Below are 22,827 nucleotides of genomic sequence, written 5' to 3'. Positions count from 1 at the left end.
TGACTCCCAAGAAAGCTTTTTTCCTGGCCCACCCACCCCATCCACCTGTAGCCAGGTGATCACACGCCCTTGGGAGATCTCCAACCTCAGGAGAAGACAGTCACAGAAGATTCGGATTCCGGTTGGTCCAGTTCCTCTTATCACACGGGCTTTGATGAAAGCACATGCTGGGATGGCATGATCTCTAACTGTGCCTGCTTATCTGAAGCCCTCGTTTCTCTCTCTTTAGTCAATGTGGGGGCCTTTTAAAAAGGTAAAGGGACGCGGATGGCGCTGTGGGTTAAACCACAGAGCCTAGGACTTGCCGATCAGAAGGTCGGCGGTTCAAATCCCCGCGACAGGGTTAGCTCCCGTTGCTCTGTCCCATCTCCTGCCTACCTAGCAGTTCGAAAGCACGTCAAAGTGCAAGTAGATAAATAGGTACCACTCCGGCAGGAAGGTAAACGGTGTTTCCGTGCGCTGCTCTGGTTCGCCAGAAGCGGCGTAGTCATGCTGGCCACATGACCTGGAAGCTGTACGCCGGCTCCCTCGGCCAGTAAAGCGAGATGAGCGCCACAACCCCAGAGTCGGCCACGACTGGACCTAATGGTCAGGGGTCCCTTTACCTTTTTAGATGTGCTTCAAGTGTATCACAGGAGAGTTGGAAGGGACCCTGAGGATTATCTAGTCCAGGGGTCAGCAAACTTTTTTAGCAGGGGGCTGGTCCACTGTCTCTCAGACCTTGTGGGGGGCCGGACTCTATTTTGGAAAGGAAAAAAAAAATGAACGAATTCCTATGCCCCACAAATAACCCAGAGATGCATTTTAAATAAAAGGACACATTCTACTCATGTAAAAACACAATGATTCCCAGACCATCTGCGGGCCGGAGTGAGAAGGTGATTGGGCCGGATCCGGGCCTTAGTTTGCCTACCCATGATCTAGTCCAACATTCTGCAATGCAGAAGTTTTGCTCAATTTGGCACACAAACTCACAACACTGAGATTAAAAATCTTAATGCTCTACCAACTGAGCTAAGGTGTTTACACGGCCTAAGAGTGCTTCACCGTAATTGCCGTAATTAAATTTATATGCCACCCTATACCTGCAGGTCTCAGGGTGGTTCACAAGATAAAACTACAATATAAAACCACAAAATACATAATAATAATAATAATAATAATAATAATAATAATAATAATAATAATAATTTATACCCCGCCCATCTGGCTGGGTTTCCCCAGCCACTCTGGGCGGCTTCCAACTGAATATTAAAAACAATACAGCATTAGACATTAAAAACTTCCCTAATCAAAATATAAGCAGAAACATCCGAATAACGCCCCCTCCAAAAAACCTCCCACATAAAAACAGCTAAAAAGCAATTTTTAAAAAGAAAAAACACAATTAAAACGCAGTTTGAAATAATGTAGACAGTCATCTACTTTAGATCACTGGTCTTCACTGGGTAGGTCTGGACCCCTTAGTGGGTTTCACCCTATCCAAGGTGGGTCACAGCAGGAGCACTACGGCCAGGCAGACGGATGCCAAAAAGTTAAGAAATAGGCCTCTAAATGCACGTTTGGCTTAAAAGCAGGCTCCTGAATCTGGAAAAAGTTGGTGATCCCTGGTTTAGATGTATTATGTGGCCGTGTGCTATGCCTATAAGGATGCAAAAGGACCGGCAAATGTGGGTGCCGGCGGAGTGCCCCCTCAGGGCGCTACAATTCCCAGCACCTTGAACTACAATTCCCAGGATTTCGTGATCCCCATCACCAAATAACACGGGGAATTGTAGTTCAAGGGTGCTCCCGTTGCTCGATCCCTGCTCCTGCCAACCTAGCAGTTCGAAAGCACACCAGTGCAAGTAGATAAATAGGTACCACTCCGGTGGGAAGGTAAACGGCGTTTCCGTGCGCTGCTCTGGTTCGCCAGAAGCGGCTTAGTCCTGCTGGCCACATGACCCGGAAGCTGTACGCCGGCTCCCTCGGCCAATAAAGCGAGATGAGTGCCGCAACCCCAGAGTCGGCCATGACTGGACCTAATGGTCAGGGGTCCCTTTACCTTTACCTTTAGGGGTAGTATTGGCTGGGGGGGGGGTCATTGGAAGATGGGTGGGTGGGTGTAACCAGTGTGTAGGGAGGGGCAGCTGCCTCCCCTAAATCAAGTAAATAAATAAAAATCCTTAACTAAAAGTACAAATTAGCAGAATATTCAAAATTGAAATGGTTGCTGTAGAGAGTAATCACCTGGCTAAGGAAAACGTCTCCATGGGCTCTGCTTACTGAGCGTGCACAGAAAAACTGCCTTGGGGAGGGGAAAAAGAAGTTATTTGAGAAGAAAGCGCTGAAAGGGTTTTCAGCAAATCCAAGAAAACTTGTTTTCGTTTAGATATTTTAAAAACAAGTCGTAAAAAAAGTCGTAAAAAAGGCGTGCTCTTTGTAATTGTGCAAATTATGCTCGTTAACCGCATGGAAGGTACCCTCTGGTGTTTATTTTTTGCTTAACTTCCTAGTTTTCAGACCACTGGAGATTTCGACAGCTTTTTCTGGGCACTTGGGATCAGAAGAAAGTAACTGAAGACAACCGGTGTTGAGACATTCACTCCCGATCTGCCAGACAGAGCCAGACAGAAGACGGCGACGACAGGTGGGTGTTGTGCACCCCTAACGTAAACCCTGGCTACACCCATGGCCTTGTTTTTGGGCGCCCGCCACCCAGTTCATCATTGCAAACAGTTCACCATTATCACACCTTCTTTTCCGTCTTGTGTTGTTTGGCACTGGTTGTAAGGCAGGTGGCACGGATCCTGCCCGGCGCCCAGAATTAATTGCGACTGAGGATGAGCTACACACATGACGCTGCCTTTATCAATGAGCATGATGCAGGAAAAAGTTCCCATAAATGTTTTGGCTGCCTCAAGCAAGCGCATGGCTAGGGTCCAGGAAGCAGCGGGGCGTGCCTGCGAGCATATATGTATGTATGCTCAGCAGTTCATTAGCGCTTCTTATTTGTCTTTGAACCGCCCTGTCGCCATATTGCCGCTTCTGAAATCACCCCAAGCTTAAGACGTGAGCCAAAGTGTTGAGGGGCTGAAAGGAGGGAGTCTGCCGTTCAAGAAACGCAAGTCTGAAAGCCCCGCTGGGCGTCTGGGGATGAGAACATTTCAGATCTACCCCGTGTGACCCGACTTGCTGATACGAGCTCAGCGTTTTCAGATGTGCTGGGGTGGGGGATGTGACAGAGAACGGGAGAGGCGATTGGTCAATTGGCTGCTGAGGTCACAGCAGCCCTTGACACTACATGAAAGTTAGGTTCTTATTTTTTTATTAAAAAAATATTTGGTAAAGCTAAAGGGACCCCTGACCATTAGGTCCAGTCTTGACCGACTCTGGGGTTGCGGCGCTCATCTCACTTTACTGGTCAAGGGAGCCGGCGTTTGTCCGCAGACAGCTTCTGGGTCATGTGGCCAGCAGGACTAAGCTGCTTCTGGCGAACCAGAGCAGCGCACGGAAACGCCATTTACCTTCCCGCCAGAGCGGTACCTATTTATCTACTTGCACTGGTGTGCTTTCGAACTGCCAGGTTGGCAGGAGCAGGGACCGAGCAACGGGAGCTCACCCCGTCGCGGGGATTCGAACCGCCGACCTCTGATCAGCAAGTCCTAGGCTTTGTGGTTTAACCCACAGCACCACCATTGCCACTATTCATTAAAAAAAAAATCAGAGTGCATAAACCCTGCAGTAAAAATTATGTAAAAATTATATAGTGGAGGACAAAGGCAGAATTGACGCCCGGGGGGGGGGGCGGATTTCTGAAAGGCAGCGCTTTGTCCTGGATCTTAGACATATAAAAGCTCAACAATTTGGAGGTTTCCTAAAAGAAGCTCCAGTTGTGTAATATACACCTTCCTCAACACACCTTAACTGGATTCTGACCTGTCCCCTACCTTCCCTGGAAAGGACTCACATACCTTTCTAATATGCTGGTCCCTTCTGCTATTTCATAAAACGCTTTCTAAATTTATCCAAAACATGCACTCAGTTTCCACAGGAATGCCTGCAGCTTACTCTGTCATGAAAACATTCTCTAATAAAAAGTTACAGGTTTTCAAGCTGGAAGTTACAGGACATGCAACGATTGGAACAAGAGCAGTTACGTCCTCTCCAAAACTTTTGCAGGTGCAAACAGAATTGTGTATAACCACCTCAGTATTATCATAAGCACAGATAAGCATTATTAAAAGGATGTCTGAGGGAGGCCTTAAATCAGTTTGAAACCTCTCCCTGGGGATTGTAGCCTCACTATGAATTCCAATAATTTTTGGTGAAGACCATGTCCCTCAGGTTTATTGATCATGATAACACAGTTGAACTTATCATCAAATTGGTTTAAAAGCAGTAATGTACAGTATTGTAGATGCAGGCAGAGCCCCTAGCTCAGGGGTCTGCAACCCGCGGCTCCGGAGCTGCATGTGGCTCTTTTACACCTTTGCCGCGGCTCCGGGGCGGATACTAGCGAGGGGAGGAGGCGCATTGTGCGCCCCGACACTCCCCACTGTGGCAGGCGCTGTACTGGCTGTGACGTCGCATGGGGGCGGTGTGTGCATTAGTCACGCACCATCCCGACGTCACCTTCCCGCCCGCCCGCTACATTGTAAGGGGCATGTACGCTGGTCACTGTTTTGAAGGGGAGTGAAGAACACACACACAAAAAAGGTAACTTGTTAATTTAACGTTTATTTCTATGAGGAGGAGTAATTCTGAGGGGTCAAACAAAGAAATAATAAAAAAGTAACAAAAAAGTTATTTTTATAATGACGAGTTTTGCGGCTCCCAGTTGTTTTTTCTTCGGAAACGGGTCCAAGGGGCTCTTTTTGTCTTAAAGGTTGCAGACCCCTGCCCTAGTTAAATGTCGTGTGGTAAAATACGAATGTGACCTCTTGTGGCAGAAAATGGTAGTTACCAAATAAAGAGCGAGCCATTCATTTTTCGCCAGGGAGCATCGGTAATTTCAGATCTCACTGCCATTCTGAAGCTTGGGTCCCCAGATGTTGTTGGACTACAACTCCCATCATCCCTGGCCAAAGGTTCTGCCAGCTAGGGATGACAGGAGTTGTAGTCCAACAGCATCTTGAGAAAGGCTGCTGTAGACTGTGGGTATTTAAACACATTTTCACCATTCTCATTATAAAGGATGAGACACAAATTGTGCTGGGGTCCAAACCTTATACATTCAAAAAAATCCATTAGCTTTTGGGTCCTGTTGACACATTTAAAGAAGACGGAACGTTAAAATATGGTTACCAGATTTTTTTTCAATGAATCCGGGGACAATTTTTTTAGGGGAGAGAAGTTGAGTAGCAACAGGGAGTCAGTAGTGGAGGTGGTGAGGCAAAAGACCCTGGGCCCAAGCACACATGCATATTGTATAAAGGTGCAAAGCCCTTCTTTTGCACCCTGTGAAACATAAATGCGCAGTTTTTTAAAAAACTGGGCAATGGCGTGCCGCACGCCCTTGACTCCCGAGCCTCCCCTGATCTCCTGCCCCCTTCCCCCTTTGTTTTGACTGATCAGGGGAGGCTGAGGAGTCGTGGCCGGCCGTTGCCCAATTTTTTAAAAACTCTGCACATTTATGTTTCACAGGGTGCGAAAGAAGGGCTTTGCACATTGCCTGGCAGAGAAACCATGCGCCTTGCACCGCTCCTGGGCAACGGCCGCCCACCCGCAACTCCCGAGCCTCCCCCGATCTGTCAAAACAAAGGGGGAAGGGGGCAGGAAATCTGTACCCCCAGACGCCCCCGGTTCCCCCTCAGCAGTGGCAGTGAGCATCTCCTGAAGCCAGCTAGAGCCAACTGCGCAACCAGGCTGGCTCTGGGCTGCTGAGGCTGCCGCTGCCACGTTTCCCGGGGACAGATTTGCAAATCTGGGGACTGTCCCTGGGAACCGGGGATGTCTGGTAACCCTACGTTAAAATCCAAGTAGGCAGTAGGAAGGAAGCACCATATTTTTCGCTCCATAAGACGCACCTGACCATAAGACGCACCTAGTTTTTAGAGGAAGGAAAAAAATATTCTGAACGAAACAGTGGATGTGTGATTTTTGTGGTTCAAGCTGTGGCCACAGACATGTGATCTGATGGTGAATTTGGGGCAGCCCAATGCAAAAATCCTGAGGATCCATGTGGAACCATGCTTTGTAACCACGTTTTTGCGCCATTGCAGCCCCACGAAACAGTGGATGCGTTATTTTTTTGGTGTAGGCTGTAGCCATGGACATGCTATGTGATCTGATGGTGAATTTGGGGTGACCCAATGCAAAAATCCGGAGGATCCATGGGCTTTTACCTCCCCCCTCCCAGGCAGCCTCCTTTATCTCTAGTGTCCCTTATCTCCCTCCCGATTGCTTACTGATCAGCTGCTTCCTTTCAACACTCCCTTCCCTCTTGTTTGCCTTAGTGTCTTTTCCTTAGCTGGAGCAGTTTTTTACTCCTCGTTTTCTTCTAATTTCTCTCCTCATTGCTTTAGTCTTCCTGTTTCCCCCCTTTGCAAGTCTGCTGTATTTACCTCCCCGCTCCCAGGCAGCCTCCTTTATCTCTAGCGTCCCTTATCTCTCTCCCTGATCGGCAAATGATCAGCGGCTTTGTTTCAACACCCTCTTTCAAAAAAAGAGAGCATGATCTGTTTTTTGCCCCTGGGCAATTTGGCTCCAGGGACTACGCATTCGCTCCATAAGACGCACAGACATTTCCCCTTACTTTTTAGGAAGAAAAAAGTGCATCTTATGGGGCGAAAAATACGGTAGTTTACGAGGGCAAAGCTAATGCCCGGATCCAGAGCCACAATAGCTGTGTGCACTGGAGGTAGGATGTGTCTGAATACCACTTCCTGGGGAGCACATGTGGGGAGAAGGCCTTTTTATTTATTTTTGCCAGAGCTCCTTCTAGTCCAGCCTCCCTGTTCTCGCTCTGGGTACCCAGATGTCTCAATGGGAAGCAGGACCTGAGCGGAGCAGGGCTCTCCCCACCAGAAATCCCCCAAAACTGGTATTCAGAAACATTTCTGCCTCCAGCATCAAAGTCACTAAGTATTGGTCGCCTAATCCTGCATGAATTTGTCTAACACTTTTAAAAAACCATCGATACATCCGACGGGGACCACATGCCACAGTTCAGCTATTCGTTTATTTATTTCGTAAGATTTATACACTGATTGGTTGTGAAAGGAAACTCTCCAAGCGCCGTGTGGAGGAGAACTTTCATTTGTCCGCCCTGAATCTTCCCACATTCGGCTTCATCGAATGGCTCCAAGGCCTAGTGTGATGATCTGTCACGTGCAGAATAAATCATGTGAGCAAGACTACAGTTTGCAATAGAGAGAGGCAGGCAGGCCAGTTAACACGCAGGACAGTTTGGTATCATTAAAAGTATCATCAGGTAATACGACTGTTCCAGAGATTCTCATAATGAGCTATGGGTGGTTCCACTTCAGCCTTCAGGAAGGGGGAGTTACATGTTGGAATACTTCCCTTCCCATCTCCCCAGACTCCCTATGTATAGAGAAAGCTGATCATAAGCCTTACTGCTAATGTACTAGTTTTCTATGTGCATATGTTTTTTTTATCGTTGTGTGGGAGCGTCCTAATGTGCTACACCCCTGCTTACTGCCTGAAGTGGTACAGCCCAGGAAAAGCTTTACAGTCGTACCTTGGGTTACAGATGCTTCAGGTTGTGTTTTTTTGGGTTACAGACCCGCCGAAACCCGGAAGTACCAGAACAGGTTACTTCCGGGTTTCGGCAGTCGCACATGTGCAGAAGTGCTAAATCGTGCTTTGCGCATGTGCAGAGGCGTCGAATCGCAACCCGTGCATGCGCAGATGCACCACTGTCGGTTGCAAACACTGCAGGTTGCGAATGTGCAGCCTGCACGGATCATGTTCACAACCCGAGCGTCCACTGTGCTGTTCACTTCCACAGACTATAAACTTGTTCCCTGTCTGCAAGAACATGGAAATCTGCTTAGAGGCCCCAACGAGATCAATTTTCATATGTGGAACATAGAAAGGACAAAGGGTCAACATTAAGGGTGCAACTGCACTCTGCCCTGCTGGGAGCCTTCCTCAGATCCAGATGTCGGAGGTGCAGTCTCCTCCTGGGTAGCGGATCTCGTGGGCGAGCGCTGGGCCCTCCGGCTCTTTCCCGAAATCCACAAGGAAATTCTTATTCACTTTCAAGCCGCCTTTCTTGGTGTCGACATCGATTTGTAGCATGACGGAGCCTTCCCTGAAGTGAAGAGGAGGGGAAATGGGAGTGGAGAAAACATGTCGTGAGGGAAGGCAGAAATAAGGCCACCATCATTTCAAGGACAAAAGGGAAGACGTCCTGTAGCAGAATCAGGCCAGTGGCCAATCTGGTCCAGCCTCCTGTTATCACAGCAGCTGACCAGATGCTTGAATGGGAACCCGCAAGCAGATTCAAGGGAAGTAATAGTGCCACTGTATTCTGCTCTGGTCAGACCTCACCTGGAGTACTGTGTCCAGTTCTGGGCACCACAGTTCAAGAAGGACACTGACAAACTGGAACGTGTCCAGAGGAGGGCAACCAAAATGGTCCAAGGCCTGGAAACGATGCCTTATGAGGAACGGCTAAGGGAGCTGGGCATGTTTAGCCTGGAGAAGAGGAGGTTAAGGGGTGATATGATAGCCATGTTCAAATATCTAAAAGGATGTCACATAGAGGAGGGAGAAAGGTTGTTTTCTGCTGCTCCAGAGAAGCGGACACGGAGCAATGGATCCAAACTACAAGAAAGAAGATTCCACCTAAACATGAGGAAGAACTTCCTGACAGTAAGAGCTGTTTGACAGTGGAATTTGCTGCCCAGGAGTGTGGTGGAGTCTCCTACTTTGGAGGTCTTTAAGCAGAGGCTTGACAACCATATGTCAGGAGTGCTCTGATGGTGTTTCCTGCTTGGCAGGGGGTTGGACTCGATGGCCCTTGGGGTCTCTTCCAACTCTAGGATTCTATGATTCTATGATTCAAGCCCAGAAGCCCTGTCTCCCCTCCTGCAGTTTCAGCAACTGAGATTCAGAAGCATCACTGGACTCCAGCCATGAAGTCAGAGCATAGTAGCCATTGAAAGCCTTATCCCTCCATGAATTTGCCTAATCCTTTTTTATAATAATAATAATAATAATAAATTTTTTTTTTTTATAACCCACCCTTCCCGGTTCAGAAAACCGGGCTCAGGGCGGCTAACAACAAATTTAAAACACTTAACTGATGTACAAAAAAACCCCAGCATAAAATACAGTATAAAACGTGAATAACAATAAAATCAAAAATAAATTTAGAGGGAAAATCCTTCCAATAAACATTAGATGATCACCAAGGCTAGCTGGCTAAGTTAGCCCTATTTGGGCCAGTGAGGCGGCCAGGGGAGAATTAGCTGTGGGATCCCAGAGCGGGTAATCTTCATAAAATGGGGAGGGGGAGGGAAGGAAAGGGAATAAAAGATCAGGCTAAGTTCAAACTGAAAGCCAGGCGGAATAGCTCTGTCTTACAGGCCTGACAGAAGGAGGTTCAATCCTGCAGGGCCCTGGTCTCCTGGGACAGAGCATTCCAGCAGGTTGGAGCCATCACTGAAAAGGCCCTGGCCCTGGAAGAGGATAGTCTGACTTCCTTAGGGCCCGGGACCTCTAAACTATGGTTATTCATGGACCTTAAGGTCCTCTGCGGGGCAGACCAGGAGAGGTGGTCCCATAAATACGAGGGCCCTAAGCCACATCTTAAAGGCATCCATGGCCTTAAGGGAGCCAATTCCATAGTTTAACTGGGCGCTGTGTGAAGAAGATGCTTTGAGCAGAGGGGCAGAGGCTCTCCAGGGTTTTAGAGAGGGGTCTTTATCAACCCAACGTGGAGTTTGAACCCGGGGCCTTCTGTATGCAAAGCAGGTGTCCTGCCACCGGGCTACAGCCCTGACTTTTAAAAATAATAATATCCAGGCGAAAGGTGTCTTACTTGACCATGTCTGGGTAGAACTGCTTGTCCCAGCCGCTGTAGAGGGAAGTACTGACATACAGTCGCTTGCCGTCCAAGCTTAGCTGGATCATTTGAGGTCCGCCTTGAACCCTTTTTCCCTGAAAAAGGAAAAAAAAAAACCAGATATGTTAGCACACTCCAGAGGATCCTGTGTTGCTTGGCGTACGTGGAATGCAGGACATCTGTGCCCTTCCAGATTTTAAGAAGGTAAGAAGAATGGAAGTGAGAGCTGGACCATGAAGAAGGCTGATCGCCGAAGAATGGATGCTTTTGAATTCTGGTGCTGGAGGAGACTCTTGAGAGTCCCATGGACTGTAAGAAGATCAAACCTCTCCATTCTGAAGGAAACCAGCCCTGAGTGCTCACTGGAAGGACAGATCCTGAAGCTGAGGCTCCAAGACTTTGGCCACCTCATGAGAAGACTCCCTGGAAAAGACCCTGATGTTGGGAAAGATGGAGGGCGCAAGGAGAAGGGGACGACAGAGGATGAGATGGTGGGACAGTGTTCTCGAAGCTACCAGCATGAGTCTGACCAAACTGCGGGAGGCAGTGGAAGACAGGAGGGCCTGGTGTGTCCAGGGGGTCACAAAGAGTCGGGCACGACTAAAAAACTAAACAACAACAACAACAAGAAGAATAATCTTCTGGGCCTTCTAGTCCAGCAGCCTGTTCTCGCAGTGACCGGGCAGATGCGTCTTCTGGGAAACCAAGGTGCAGGATTTGCAATACTCTCCCCTCCTGTGGTTTCCAGCAATTTGTATTCATGCCTGCAGCTCTGGAGGCAAGAGACTAGCCATCATGACTAGTAGCCATCCACGGCCTTCATGAGTATCTCCAATCCTTTTTTAAAGCCATCCAAGTTAGTGGTCATCGCTGCTTCCTGTGGCAGTGAGTTCCACTGTTAACAAACCAGCATGGTCAAGGGTTAGGGACAAGAAGAATGGCAGATGAAGATGCTGGACTTTTTGGAGACGGCCGACCTGACTGGAAGAACCCACGACCAGAAAGAAGAGGAGACACAAGAAGATTGGAAGAAATTTAAGGAATATTTAGCTAAATACTGTAATAGAAAATAAATAGAAAATCCTTGGAAGTAACAAATAGGCCTAGGGGTAGAATAAGGATATGTGGTAGTAAACATTAAGGATTGGAAGATTAATAAAGGAGAAGAGATTAGTAAGTGAAAGGAGTTAATATTACTAGAAATATGAATTTGGAGAACTGTTATGAATGTGAGATAATGAAATTCAGTTAGAGAGGATTCGAGGAAGTCAGTTATCAATGTTATGAGAATTAGGTATTAGAAGAAATAACTTCTTTTGTGTTTAATTTTATTGTATTGTGATGTGTTTTTTGTATTTTTTGTGTTTTTCTTGGTTGTGTGTTTTGTGTTCCTTTGTTATGTCATTTTGTGATAAATGTGGAAAATCAATTTTAAAAAATTGGGGGGGAAAGGGTTAGGGACAATGATGGGCTACAGGACACCTCCGAACCCCTGGGATAAAGCATTTTGGGTTTTTTTTTTGTTCAGAGGCAAGGCAAGCTTAGGGGAGAAATGCTAAGAACAGGGTGGAGAATCTGCTGCTCGAGGGATGCTAATTTCATACTGGTAGTGACTCTACTTAAAAAGCAGAGACATCACCTTGCCAACAAAGGTCCGTATAGTTCAAGCTCTGGTTTTCCCAGTCGTGATGTATGGAAGTGAGAGCTGGACCATAAAGAAGGCTGATCACTGAAGAATGGATGCTTTTGAATTCTGGTGCTGGAGGAGACTCTTGAGAGTCCCATGGACTGTAAGAAGATCCAACCTCTCCATTCTGAAGGAAATCAGCCCTGGGTGCTCACTGGAAGGACAGATCCTGAAGCTGAGGCTCCAAGACTTTGGCCACCTCATGAGAGGAGAAGACTCCCTGGAAAAGACCCTGATGTTGGGAAAGATGGAGGGCACAAGGAGAAGGGGACGACAGAGGACGAGATGGTGGGACAGTGTTCTTGAAGCTACCAGCATGAGTTTGACCAAACTGTGGGAGGCAGTGGAAGACAGGAGGGCCTGGCCTGCTCTGGTCCAGGGGGTCACGAAGAGTTGGACACAACTAAACGACTAAACAACAACAGTGACAAGGGCAAAAACAGAAGGGGAGGAAGGAAGGAAGGAAGGAAGGAAGGAAGGAAGGAAGGAAGGAAGGAGTGTTTCTTGAGTGCCCTGGTTTAAAGGCATGATATAAAATGTGATAAACAATTAATAAATAGGGGGGAATGTGGTGGTTCCCATGCACCTTGATGATAAATGGATCTGGTTGGCAGTCCATCTCTTGGTCCTCAACCACAGTGACTGGCCCGCCTTTGACGATGCTGCCTCCAACGAAAACCTGCAAGGAAATATACCAGACTCAGGACAGAACGGAATCATGCTTGCAGAGTCGCCAGCAAACAGGGGCAAACAGCGCAGCCAGCAATCTCCCTACCATACTGGCCATCTGGCAAGATGGTGTAAATTTAAAAAATCTGGCTGGTTAGTTGCTAGCTAGTTTTCCTTCCTAGGTATGTGACCTCTGCATCTGATGATAGGTAAGATATAGACTACTGCAAAGGGGTCTACCTTGGGCTGCCCCTTGGAGACAGTTCATCCTTTTGGTTAGGGCAAAATGCAGCCGCCGGCAACGGGCATTCAGAAGCACATTGCCTCCCACAGGGAAAGTAGAACACAGTCAGCATGGCTGATAGCCACTGATAGCCTTACCTACAAATTTGCCTAATCTTCCTTAAAAGCCATCACTACATTTTGTGGGAGCAAACTCTATAGTTTTAACTATGCGCTGCGTGGCAAGCTCCTTTTTAATATGTTTTTTGATTGATATACAGTGGTACCTTGGGTTACGTTACCTCTGGGTAATGTAAAATTGAGTTACGAACGCAGCAAATCCAGACGTGTATACTTCCGGGTTTTGCCGTGTGCGCATGTGCAGAAGCGTACAGAAGAGTGTCTGCAGAAGCACATGTGCAGAAGCGCTCTATCACACTGCGCACGTGCGCAGAAACGGCGCCTCCAGATACGGACTTTTGGGGGTAAGTACGGACCCCCGGGACAAATTACAGTATTTTTCGTTCTATAAGATGCACCAGACCACAAGACGCACCTAGTTTTTGGAGGAGGAAAACAAGAAAAAAATTATTCTGAATCTCAGAAGCCAGAACAGCAAGAGGGATCACTGCGCAGTGAAAGCAGCAATCCCTCTTGCTGTTCTGGCTTCTGGGATAGCTGCGCAGCCTGCATTCGCTCCATAAGACGCACACACATTTCCCCTTACTTTTTAGGAGGGAAAAAAGTGAGTCTTATAGAGCAAAAAATACGGTAAGTTCGTATCCAGAGGGTCCACTGTATGTATTTGCTGACTGATGCTGATAAATGGAGTACAATGTTAAACACATGCATATATTGGTGACTTTGCCAGGTATTACGGTAATTATCACTTTACAGTATTTACAGTTTACACTTCCTTTTTTATACACCAGTGGAAGCCTGGATATTTAATAAACAAACATATTTAAATGTGTTTATTTTGTTTTGCAGATAATACAATTTATAAATAAACAACAAAGAATTCCCCCCTCACCCTCCTTGCCAGTAGGTTTCAGTATAATCAAACAAAATAGTTTATTAACTTTGGATTCAATTTCAAAAATGAGTATCTGTCTGTAGTCTACCACGTGTTGCTGGGGGTTAAAAGCCTTTTTCTTTTGTAAGTGTGTATGCAACAAAGTCAAATGATTTTTTCTGGAAATTGTTCATTCTCTTATTGGTAAATTATTATTAGTAAATACCTAATTGGTAAATATTGATATATATACAGTGGTGCCTCGCAAGACGAAAAGAATCCGTTTTGTGATTCTCTTCGTCTAGCGGTTTTTTCGTCTTGCGAAACAAGCCCATTGACGGATTAGCGGATTAGCGCTATTAGCGGCTTTTAGCTGCTTTTAGCGGCTTATCTGCTGATTGGATCAGCTGATAAGCGGCTTAGCGGCTTAGAAAAGGGGGGGGGAGGGAAAAAAACCCGCAGGAACTCGCAAGGCATTGTCGTCTTGCGAAGCAAGCCCATAGGAAGTTCGTTTTGCGAAGCACCTCCAAAACGGAAAACTCTTTCGTCTAGCGAGTTTTCCGTCTTGCGAGGCATTCGTCTTGCGGGGCACCACTGTATATATTTTTTTTAAAAAATTATTTGCTCTGATCATACATTTAAAGCCAGCTTTTACCTGTCCCACCAGTTTGGGCTGCTGGGTGTCGGTGATGTCATACTGACGGATGTCTCCATGAAGCCAGTCGCTAAAATACAGAAATTTGTCATCCAGGGAGATGAGGATGTCCGTGATGAGACCTTAAGGAGAATATTGGAGAGTAATAAAAAAAGCCACAGTGTTAAACTCTTGTGAGTCACCTGTTTGTGTGTATGGGGGGGGCAGAGAGAGAGAGAGAGAGAGATACGAGGTGCTACAAAGATATCACACATCTCTAATATTTTATTCTCTCCAGTGAATTTACTCTCTTTTTTGGGGGGGGGGAGATGTAGTTTTTGTTTTGTTTTGTTCTCTTGAAAGAAATATTTTGCTTTTTGGTAAATTTGTTGTTGTTTTTTAATATTTTTATTAAGCAATTGCAACATAAGAAATTATCAAATCATATAATCACATATATTATTCCCCCCCTTCCATCCCTCCCTCCCCCCCAACCAGGGACTTCCCTCGGCTCCTCTCTCTGATTTCTCTGCACATATTATTCTCTGCGTGTTATAAAATTATACATATCCTTGCCTTGTCTATCTATCATGTTATCAACCAATAAATTTGTGTATGTTTCTTCAAAACCTGCCAAGGAGTCCAGTTCATTTTGTTGTCTTTTTAAACAATTTGTAAAATTATTTAAAATTTGTAAAAAGGTCCCATTCTTCCTTAAAGTCGCACTTGTCCTTGTCCCGCAGTTTGTATGTCAATTTAGCCAGTTCTGCAGAACTCATCCATTTTTCTTGCCACTGTTCTTTCGTTGGGACGAACTTACCATATTTTTCGTCCTATAGGGCGCACCGGCCCATAGGACGCACCTCATTTTTTGGGGGGGAAATGAATAAAAAAAAATTATCCCCCCCCCCCCGGCTGCTGCCCCAAGCCTTGCGCTCACCTGCCCGAAGCACGGGGCACCCTCCGGAGGGCTCCCCGTGCTTCGGGCGACAGGCTGCCGCCCCAGGCCTCGCGCGCTTGGCGGCACCTCCTGCCGGGCGCGCAAGGCTTGCGGACACTCGCGGGGGCTGCAGGCTGCTGCCCACAAGCCTTGTGAGCCCGCGCGAACTCCCACCGTGCTTGCAAGGCTTGCGGATAGCTTCCTGAAGCCTGGAGAGCGAGAGGAGTCAGTGCGCACCGATGCCTCTCGCTCTCCAGGCTTCAGCGAAAGTCTGCATTCGCCCCATAGGACGCACACACATTTCCCCTTCATTTTTGGAGGGGGAAAAGTGCGTCCTATAGGGCGAAAAATACGGTACTCTCTTAAGCTGCCCTGAACTTCTTGCCTCTAGAGGCCTGGTAGGTGGGTTGGGGCAGCTGCTCAAAATGACAAGATAAATCCTACTTGTGGCCCAAATCTGAAACCATGCTGGACTCACCTGGCATGTCAGGAAGAACCCAGCCGTCCACCTTTTTGCTGGGAACCTGGATCACTTGCTTGGCCGCCCATGTCCCATTCTGCAGAAAGAGCAACCACAGTGAAGATTAATCACAGGAACGCCATCATCCACTCAGCACAGATGGATATATTCTTAATATTGGAGGGTGGATGGCGGCTAATGAATTGAGGTTGAATCCTGACAAGGCAGAAGTACTGTTCTTGGGGGACAGGGGGCGGGCAGGTGTGGAGGACTCCCTGGTCCTGAATGGGGTAACTGTGCCCCTGAAGGACCAGGTGCGCAGCCTGGGAGTCATTTTGGACTCACAGCTGTCCATGGAGGCACAGGTCAAATCTGTGTCCAGGGCGGCTGTCTACCAGCTCCATCTGGTACGCAGGATGAGACCCTACCTGCCTGCAGACTGTCTCACCAAAGTGGTGCATGCTCTGGTTATCTCCCGCTTGGACTACTGCAACGCGCTCTATGTGGGGCTACCTTTGAAGGTGACTTGGAAACTGCAACTAATCCAGAATGTGGCAGCTAGACTGGTGACTGGAAGCAGCCGTTGAGACCGTATAACACCAGTCTTGAAAGATCTACATCAGCTCCCAGTACATTTCTGAGCACAATTCAAAGTGTTGGTGCTGACCTTGAAAGCCCTAAACGGCCTCACTGTTAGGAGATCCTCAGGCCTTGGGAAGAGGGTTTGACCATTGAGCCACTCTGAGACCTGGAGCTCTTTGAGGGGAATTGAAGGCAAGTGTGTCTACTAACAACTCTCAGCACCCTGAACCAGTGGCGTAGCGTGGGTTGTCAGCACCCGGGGCAAGGCAAGTAATTTGCGCCCCCTAACCCCTAACCTGCCGCCGCTGCCAGCTTCTCCTTGCTGCTGCCTGGTCTGGTGTGGTTCTCTCCCGCGCTCAGCGCTGCGCGGCCGCTGCACTGTCCCTCCCCCAGATAGTCCCTCGCTCTCTCTCCGCACCGCACGCCTGGCACCCACCCCATCCACAGTGGGCGGCGACCCAGCGGCTCGGATCGGATTCGCACAGCCAGCACTGCAGTGAGAGAGAGTGACTGAGCCAGGTAGGGACAGAGAGCTGCGAGTGCGAGTGCGCCCCCCAGATGTTGCGCCCGGTGCGGCTGGCCCCCCCTGCACCCCCCATGCTACGCCACTGCCCTGAACAAACTGCAGTTCCCATAATTCTTGGTGGGGGAGGGAAGCAGCTACTGTTAAAATAGTATAATGTTGCTTTAAATGTATGGTGAGAGTGTGAACACACTCTGCGAGGAGGCAAAAAGACTTAAGGAAGATCAAAGTCTACTAGCTGGTCCCTTGGACTGATTTGCAATATGCCAGCAATTGTTCAATAATTGTTCAACACTAGCAACAAATGACACCCAGTTGTTTTAACAAAAGGGGCATCAAAATGGGATCCCACCCTGCTAGGTAAAGGTATAAGGGACCCCTGACCATTAGGTCCAGTCGTGGCTGACTCTGGGGTTGCAGCGCTCATCTCGCTTTATTGGCCGAGGGAGCCAGCGTACAGCTTCCGGGTCATGTGGCCAGCATGACTAAGCCGCTTCTGGCGAACCACAGCAGTGCACGGAAACGCCATTTACCTTCCCGCTGGAGTGGTACCTATTTATCTACTTGCACTTTGACGTGCTTTCGAACTGCTAGGTTGGCAGGAGCAGGGACCGAATAACGGGAGCTCACCCCGTGGCGGGGATTCGAACCGCTGATCTTCTGATCGGCAAGCCCTAGGCTCTGTGGTTTAACCCACAGCGCCACCCGTGTCCCCCCACCCTCCTACCCTATTTCTAAATCAGGTTGCTGGGAGGGGAAGAGAGTGTTTTTGGGGGGATGGGTCCAGGCGTGGACTTTTGTGTGACAACTGCTGAAAAGAAATTCTGGTTCTGATTCTTAGAGAATGGGTGCTTCCAGGCCAGCTGTTGGGATAATCCCCTTATGATCCCCACCCCACCCCACTCCAGCCACTATTTTGCATCTGGTTCCAGTCAGTGGATCTCAGGGGTAAAAAAGGGGGGGTGAGGAATGCTCAAAGCAGTTCCTGCAAACCTGAAGTGTGCCTGGCATGCCAAACATTATTAGTCCCATTTTACAGATGGAAGGGCTGAGGCAGCAGGAGACAGCGAGTGCAGGGCAGAGGCGAAATCTCTGAATGCTGAGACTTCCTCCGTCACCACTGTCTCTTGGCCACTCCACAACGCACTGCAGAATAAACAGCTCGTGTGCGGTATCACAGGCGCCTATCTTATGTAGACAAGAGAAAGCTTAATGGCTTGAACCGCCGCACAATCGTATGTACACAGCTCGACATATGCGGAGGTGACATGAGACCTGAGCAAACAGCCGTTACAATGGGAGCGGCGGCTCAATGAACCACCTATGGTAAGCCAGGCGGGTTAATGATTGCGCTGTCCCATTATGCCAAAGATCAATAATTCACTCCCTGAGATGCAAAGGCGATAACTGCGCATAGTGGGGTGGGGAGGGAACGGCTTGCAGATCTGGGCCTCCGTCAGACAACCGTTGGGATCGCAGAGCCTCCTGCTCACCGCCTGACAACACCTGTTTGACTCCATCACCAGTTGGACTGGTGCCTATTCCTGCCGACACAGATCCGGTGCACTGTTGGCTTTTTACATGTTCAAAGGGAATCGGACCGTCAGCAATTTGTCCCACCGTGCTTTGCTGCAAGCAGGGATCTTTTGCACCAAGTTGGGGATGGATCCCGCTTGCTACCTTGGCTTGGTTTTTAGCCGCACGCAACCTCTCCTGGCTGGAGAAGCCCGAGCTTCCCCCGACCCCAGCCCCCAGAACAGGTCTGGGAACGGCGGCAAAGTTGCGCGCAGCCTTGCCTCCACTCCCGGAGCTTGCGGGGCTGGTGGGGGAAGCCCGGGTCCCCCCCCCCCCAGCCCCATGGACCACACATTCGCTCCTTAAGATGCACAGACATTTCCCCTTAGTTTTTAAGAGGAAAAAAGTGCGCCTTATGGAGCCAAAAATATGGTAATATACACAATTTTGCAAATCAATTTGCCCCAGTACAAAGCATTTTTGTGTATTACCTTTCTGAACATATGCATTTTTATGTATACTTTCCCCCAGTATACGCATTTTTGTATGTGATACTTGGTTGGAGAACTGCACTGCAAAATTTGGAAAAGGGCAAATTTCAAAGGAAGGCTGTGTTTCAGTCCGTGCAGTGTTTCAGAAAGTGCAAACTTAAGTGAGCTGGCCTTCTGATGTGAACTGAATTTGAATTTCTCCCCCAAGTCTACAAAGAAATGGCCTTTTCTAATTGGAGGTGCCTGGGAGGATCTTCTGCCAGAGAGCCACAGCTTTTCCTCAAGTATTACTAAAAACGTTACTCCTTTTTGTTACCGCGGTCTTGTGGAAACGATGAATCGCACTGGTGAGGGCGCAGCCGATGAACCCCTCTGCCGCATCAGGGTTGTGGAGAAAGCGGATTTCAAGAGGGATGGAATTCTTCCCCACGTCGATCGACTGGATGAGTTCATGGGTGGTCCAGTCCCATACATTAATGTTGCCACCGTAGCAGCCTTCAAAGATGCAGTGGTTGTGGAGGAAGTAGAGTAAACAAAGAGCAGAAAAGTAAAGCTTACTGAGAGGTCACTTTTTCGATTTCCCCCAGCATTGGTGTGTGAGGAGAGCTGTGTGATAGGAATTTTATAGTCTTAGATATATGGTAATGTTCATAACCGCACGTAGATAGATCAGCACAGGAAGACTGACCTGGAACCATTTTGATTCCTAAACTGACCAAATGTTTTCTCTGCAAGGTCAAAGTGGAAAAGCCTCCCCATTGTCTTTTCCTTCACAAATCCTGTCTTAAGCATATGTCTGTGTTTGAATAAGGTGTGAGCCTGTGACCTGGCCCAGGAACTAAGTATTTGTCACTACAAAAGACTGGCCAGGCTACCCAGGAAATCCAATCAAGTAACCTGCCAGACAGGAGATAAACAGCGACAGGAGAAAAACAATATGCAAATGTTCTGTTTTAGACAGGGTTTTTTTGTGAAGGTGTGATGTATCTGAGGGGTGGTCTTAGGTTACACCCTTCTGTGATGTATGTATGATGTTTCTGGGGGTGGTCTTGATCTACAGGGTGGCAATTTCAAAAGTCTTTATAAGGCCTTGCGCGCCATTTTTCTGGGTCCCTCCTCTCTCCTGCGGGTGAGGGGAGCATCTTGTTGCAACAGATCAATAAAGATCAGGCTTACTAGCTGCTTTGCTTCTCAATATTCTCTGGTTGGCCTCTGTTATCTTCTCCTACCAATAGGGAACCTATGTAAGGACTCTATATGGGCTCTTGGATACCCCATAAGGGAAAAGGGCAATTTTTGTTTACAACAGCTGCCTGTGAAAGACATTCTTTTGTGCACAAAAGCCCTCCCATCTAACAATGTAAGAAGAGTTTTGCTGGATCAGGGTGATGACCCAACTAGTCCAGAATCCTGTTTTCACAGTGGTCAATCGGATGCTCTTGATAGAAGCCCACAAGCAAGACCTGAGGGCAACGGCCATTCTCCCCACTTGCAATTCCCCGCAAGTGCCATTCAGAATATAGCCTTATTGTCCTCCGTGGATTTGTCTAAACCTCTTGCGAAGCCATCCAAGTTGGCGGCTATCGCTACTTCTGACAGGAAGCAAACTCCATCATTTTAACTAGGCGCTGTGTGAAGAAATCCTTCCTTTCGCTACTCTCAATTCTTCAGCGTTCAGCTCCTCATAATTTCATAGAGGAATGCTGCATTGTGAAATAGCGCCACAAACAATACAAGCAACACGAAGACCAGTATGCTAGATAGCACTACAATTCTTATTGCATAATATACATGATTTAGTACAACAAAAACAAAATGTGTACCCTTGTAAATTCTCTAATATACTGTATTTTTTGCTCTATAAGACTCACTTTTCCCCTCCTAAAAAGTAAGGGGAAATGTGTGTGCGTCTTATGGGGCGAATGCAGGCTGCTCAGCTATCCCAGAAGCAAGGAGAGCAAGAGGGATTGCTGCTTTCACTGCGCAGCGATCCCTCTTGCTGTTCTAGCTTCTGAGATTCAGAATATTTTTTTTCTTGTTTTCCTCCTCCAAAAACTCGGTGCGTCTTATGGTCTGGTGCATCTTATAGAGCGAAAAATACGGTATTTGAAATCAAATGAACACATGTCTGTCAATCTTTGAAAGTCCGTAGAAGTATAATAAGTCACTTACTACTTCGGCACCATGAACGCCTAAAAAAGTTTTACCGCTTAGCTCACAGGATAGCATCTATTACTTTGTTTCAACCATAGACTTCTTATACTTCTACGGACTTTCAAAGATTGACAAAGGTGTGTTCATTTGATTTCAAATATATCAGAAGATTTACAAGGGTACGCATTTTGTTGTACTAAATCACGTATATTATGCAATAAGAATTACAGTGCTATCTAGTATACTGGTCTTCGTGTTGCTTGTATTGTTTGTTGTGTTAAGTTTGCAACACAGGGGTTGTTCTGCATTGTGAAATAGAACAAATGTCTCAGGGCCCCTTGCAAAGTCGCCAAGCGTGTTGACGTGATGCTATTGCTAACAGAGCCATCGTTCGTTTTCTTAAAGGAAAAGAGAGACAGAATCTTCGCAACAACCTTGTGAGACATTGTCAGGGGAGACACATACAACCAGTTCATTTCAAGGTATAAATACTTGTGATGTTTGGTCTCTATTACTCATTGTCACAAATGTTATCCATATGCTACAGTTGCAGGGAGTGGGGGAGATTGCCTTAAATAATTTCTTATTTGTATAACCTCAAGGTTAGATTACTGCAACATGTTATATTTGGGCTGCCTCTGAAGACGGTTCGGAAACTTCAGCTAGTGCAGAATTCAGTGGCCAGGAGCAAGATGGCCAGTGGTCACCGGAGCAAGATGGTTTAAGCATATTACACCGATCCTGCTCTGACTGCATTGGCTACCAATTAGTTTCTGGGCCCAATTTAAATTGCTGGTTTTGACCGATAAAGCCTTAAATGGCTCAGGACTGCAATACCTCAAGGACCTTCTCTTTCCGTTTGAACCTAACCCTGAGATCATCTTCATGTGCCTCCTTCTCGAGAGGTCCAAATGGTGGCAAGACGAGAACAGGGCCTTCTCTGCAGTGGCTCCCCGTCTGTGGAATGTTCTCCCCAGGGAGGTTTGCCTGGCGCCTTCATTAAACAACTTTAGGTGCCAGGCAGAAATGTTCCTTTTTCACCAGGCCTTTGGTTGATTTGATTGACATCCTACACCCTTTTAAAATGTGGTTTTATTTTTTGGAGGGTGAGGGGATTATTGGGTTGTGGATTTTATTTTGATTATGTATTTTGTGGTTTTATATTTTGAACTGCCCTTAGACCTCCATGTATAGGGCGGTACAGTGGTGCCCCGCAAGACGAATGCCTCGCAAGACGGAAAACTTGCTAGACGAAAGAGTTTTCCGTTTTGGAGGTGCTTCGCAAAACGAATTTCCTATGGGCTTGCTTCGCAAGACGACAATGTCTTGCGAGTTCCTGCTGTTTTTTTTCCCCTTCCCCTTTTTCTAAGCCGCTAAGCCGCTTATCAGCTGATCCGATCAGCAGATAAGCCACTAAAAGCCTCTAAAAGCCTCTAATAGCGCTAATCCTTCAATGGGCTTGCTTCGCAAGACGAAAAAACCGCTAGACAAAGAGAATCACAGAACAGATTCTTTTCGTCTTGCGAGGCACCACTGTATATAAATTCTAATTATAATAATAATATCAATGCCACACACTGAAAAATTAGTCTGAATATGATTGCCCCTCGTGGAAATGAATTTGGTTACCTTTTCCACAACAGCTGTCAAATAGAGGTGGAGAACCTTGTGGACTTCCAGATGTTGGGACTAAAGCACCCATCATCATCCCTGACTGTTTGCCTTGCTGGCTGGGGCTGATTGGGGTTTGTAGTCCAACAGCGTTTGGAGCGCCACAGAAGGGTGGAGTATATAAAAAAAAAATCACTACAGTGGTACCTCAGGTTAAGTACTTAATTCGTTCCGGAGGTCCATTCTTAACCTGAAGCACCACTTCAGCTAATGGGGCCTCCTGCTGCTGCCGCGCCGCCAGAGCAC

At 47.4% G+C, this 22,827-nt stretch overlaps 1 protein-coding gene across 1 annotated transcript in view; it reads right to left on the bottom strand.

Annotated features, from left to right (window-relative positions):
* Positions 1-7,143: 7,143 nt before the first annotated feature.
* The window catches only part of LOC310694215 (methanethiol oxidase-like), a 48,623-nt gene continuing 32,939 nt past the window's right edge, over positions 7,144-22,827 (bottom strand). Inside the window, exons 7-12 of the mRNA XM_083477222.1 lie at positions 19,073-19,251; positions 15,664-15,742; positions 14,267-14,388; positions 12,292-12,384; positions 9,995-10,113; positions 7,144-8,260 (exon numbers count right to left, since the gene is read on the bottom strand). Of these exons, the coding sequence (XP_083333348.1) occupies positions 8,098-8,260; positions 9,995-10,113; positions 12,292-12,384; positions 14,267-14,388; positions 15,664-15,742; positions 19,073-19,251 (755 nt within the window). The 3' untranslated portion in view covers positions 7,144-8,097. The remainder of the gene's footprint in view (positions 8,261-9,994; positions 10,114-12,291; positions 12,385-14,266; positions 14,389-15,663; positions 15,743-19,072; positions 19,252-22,827) is intronic.

The sequence above is a fragment of the Podarcis liolepis genome (assembly GCF_965112155.1).
Source record: "Podarcis liolepis genome assembly, chromosome: 15".
In the NCBI taxonomy this organism is placed as follows: Eukaryota; Metazoa; Chordata; class Lepidosauria; order Squamata; family Lacertidae; genus Podarcis; species Podarcis liolepis.
The sequence above is the reverse complement of the archived record's forward strand: the minus strand, read 5'-3'. Positions and strand labels throughout refer to the sequence as shown.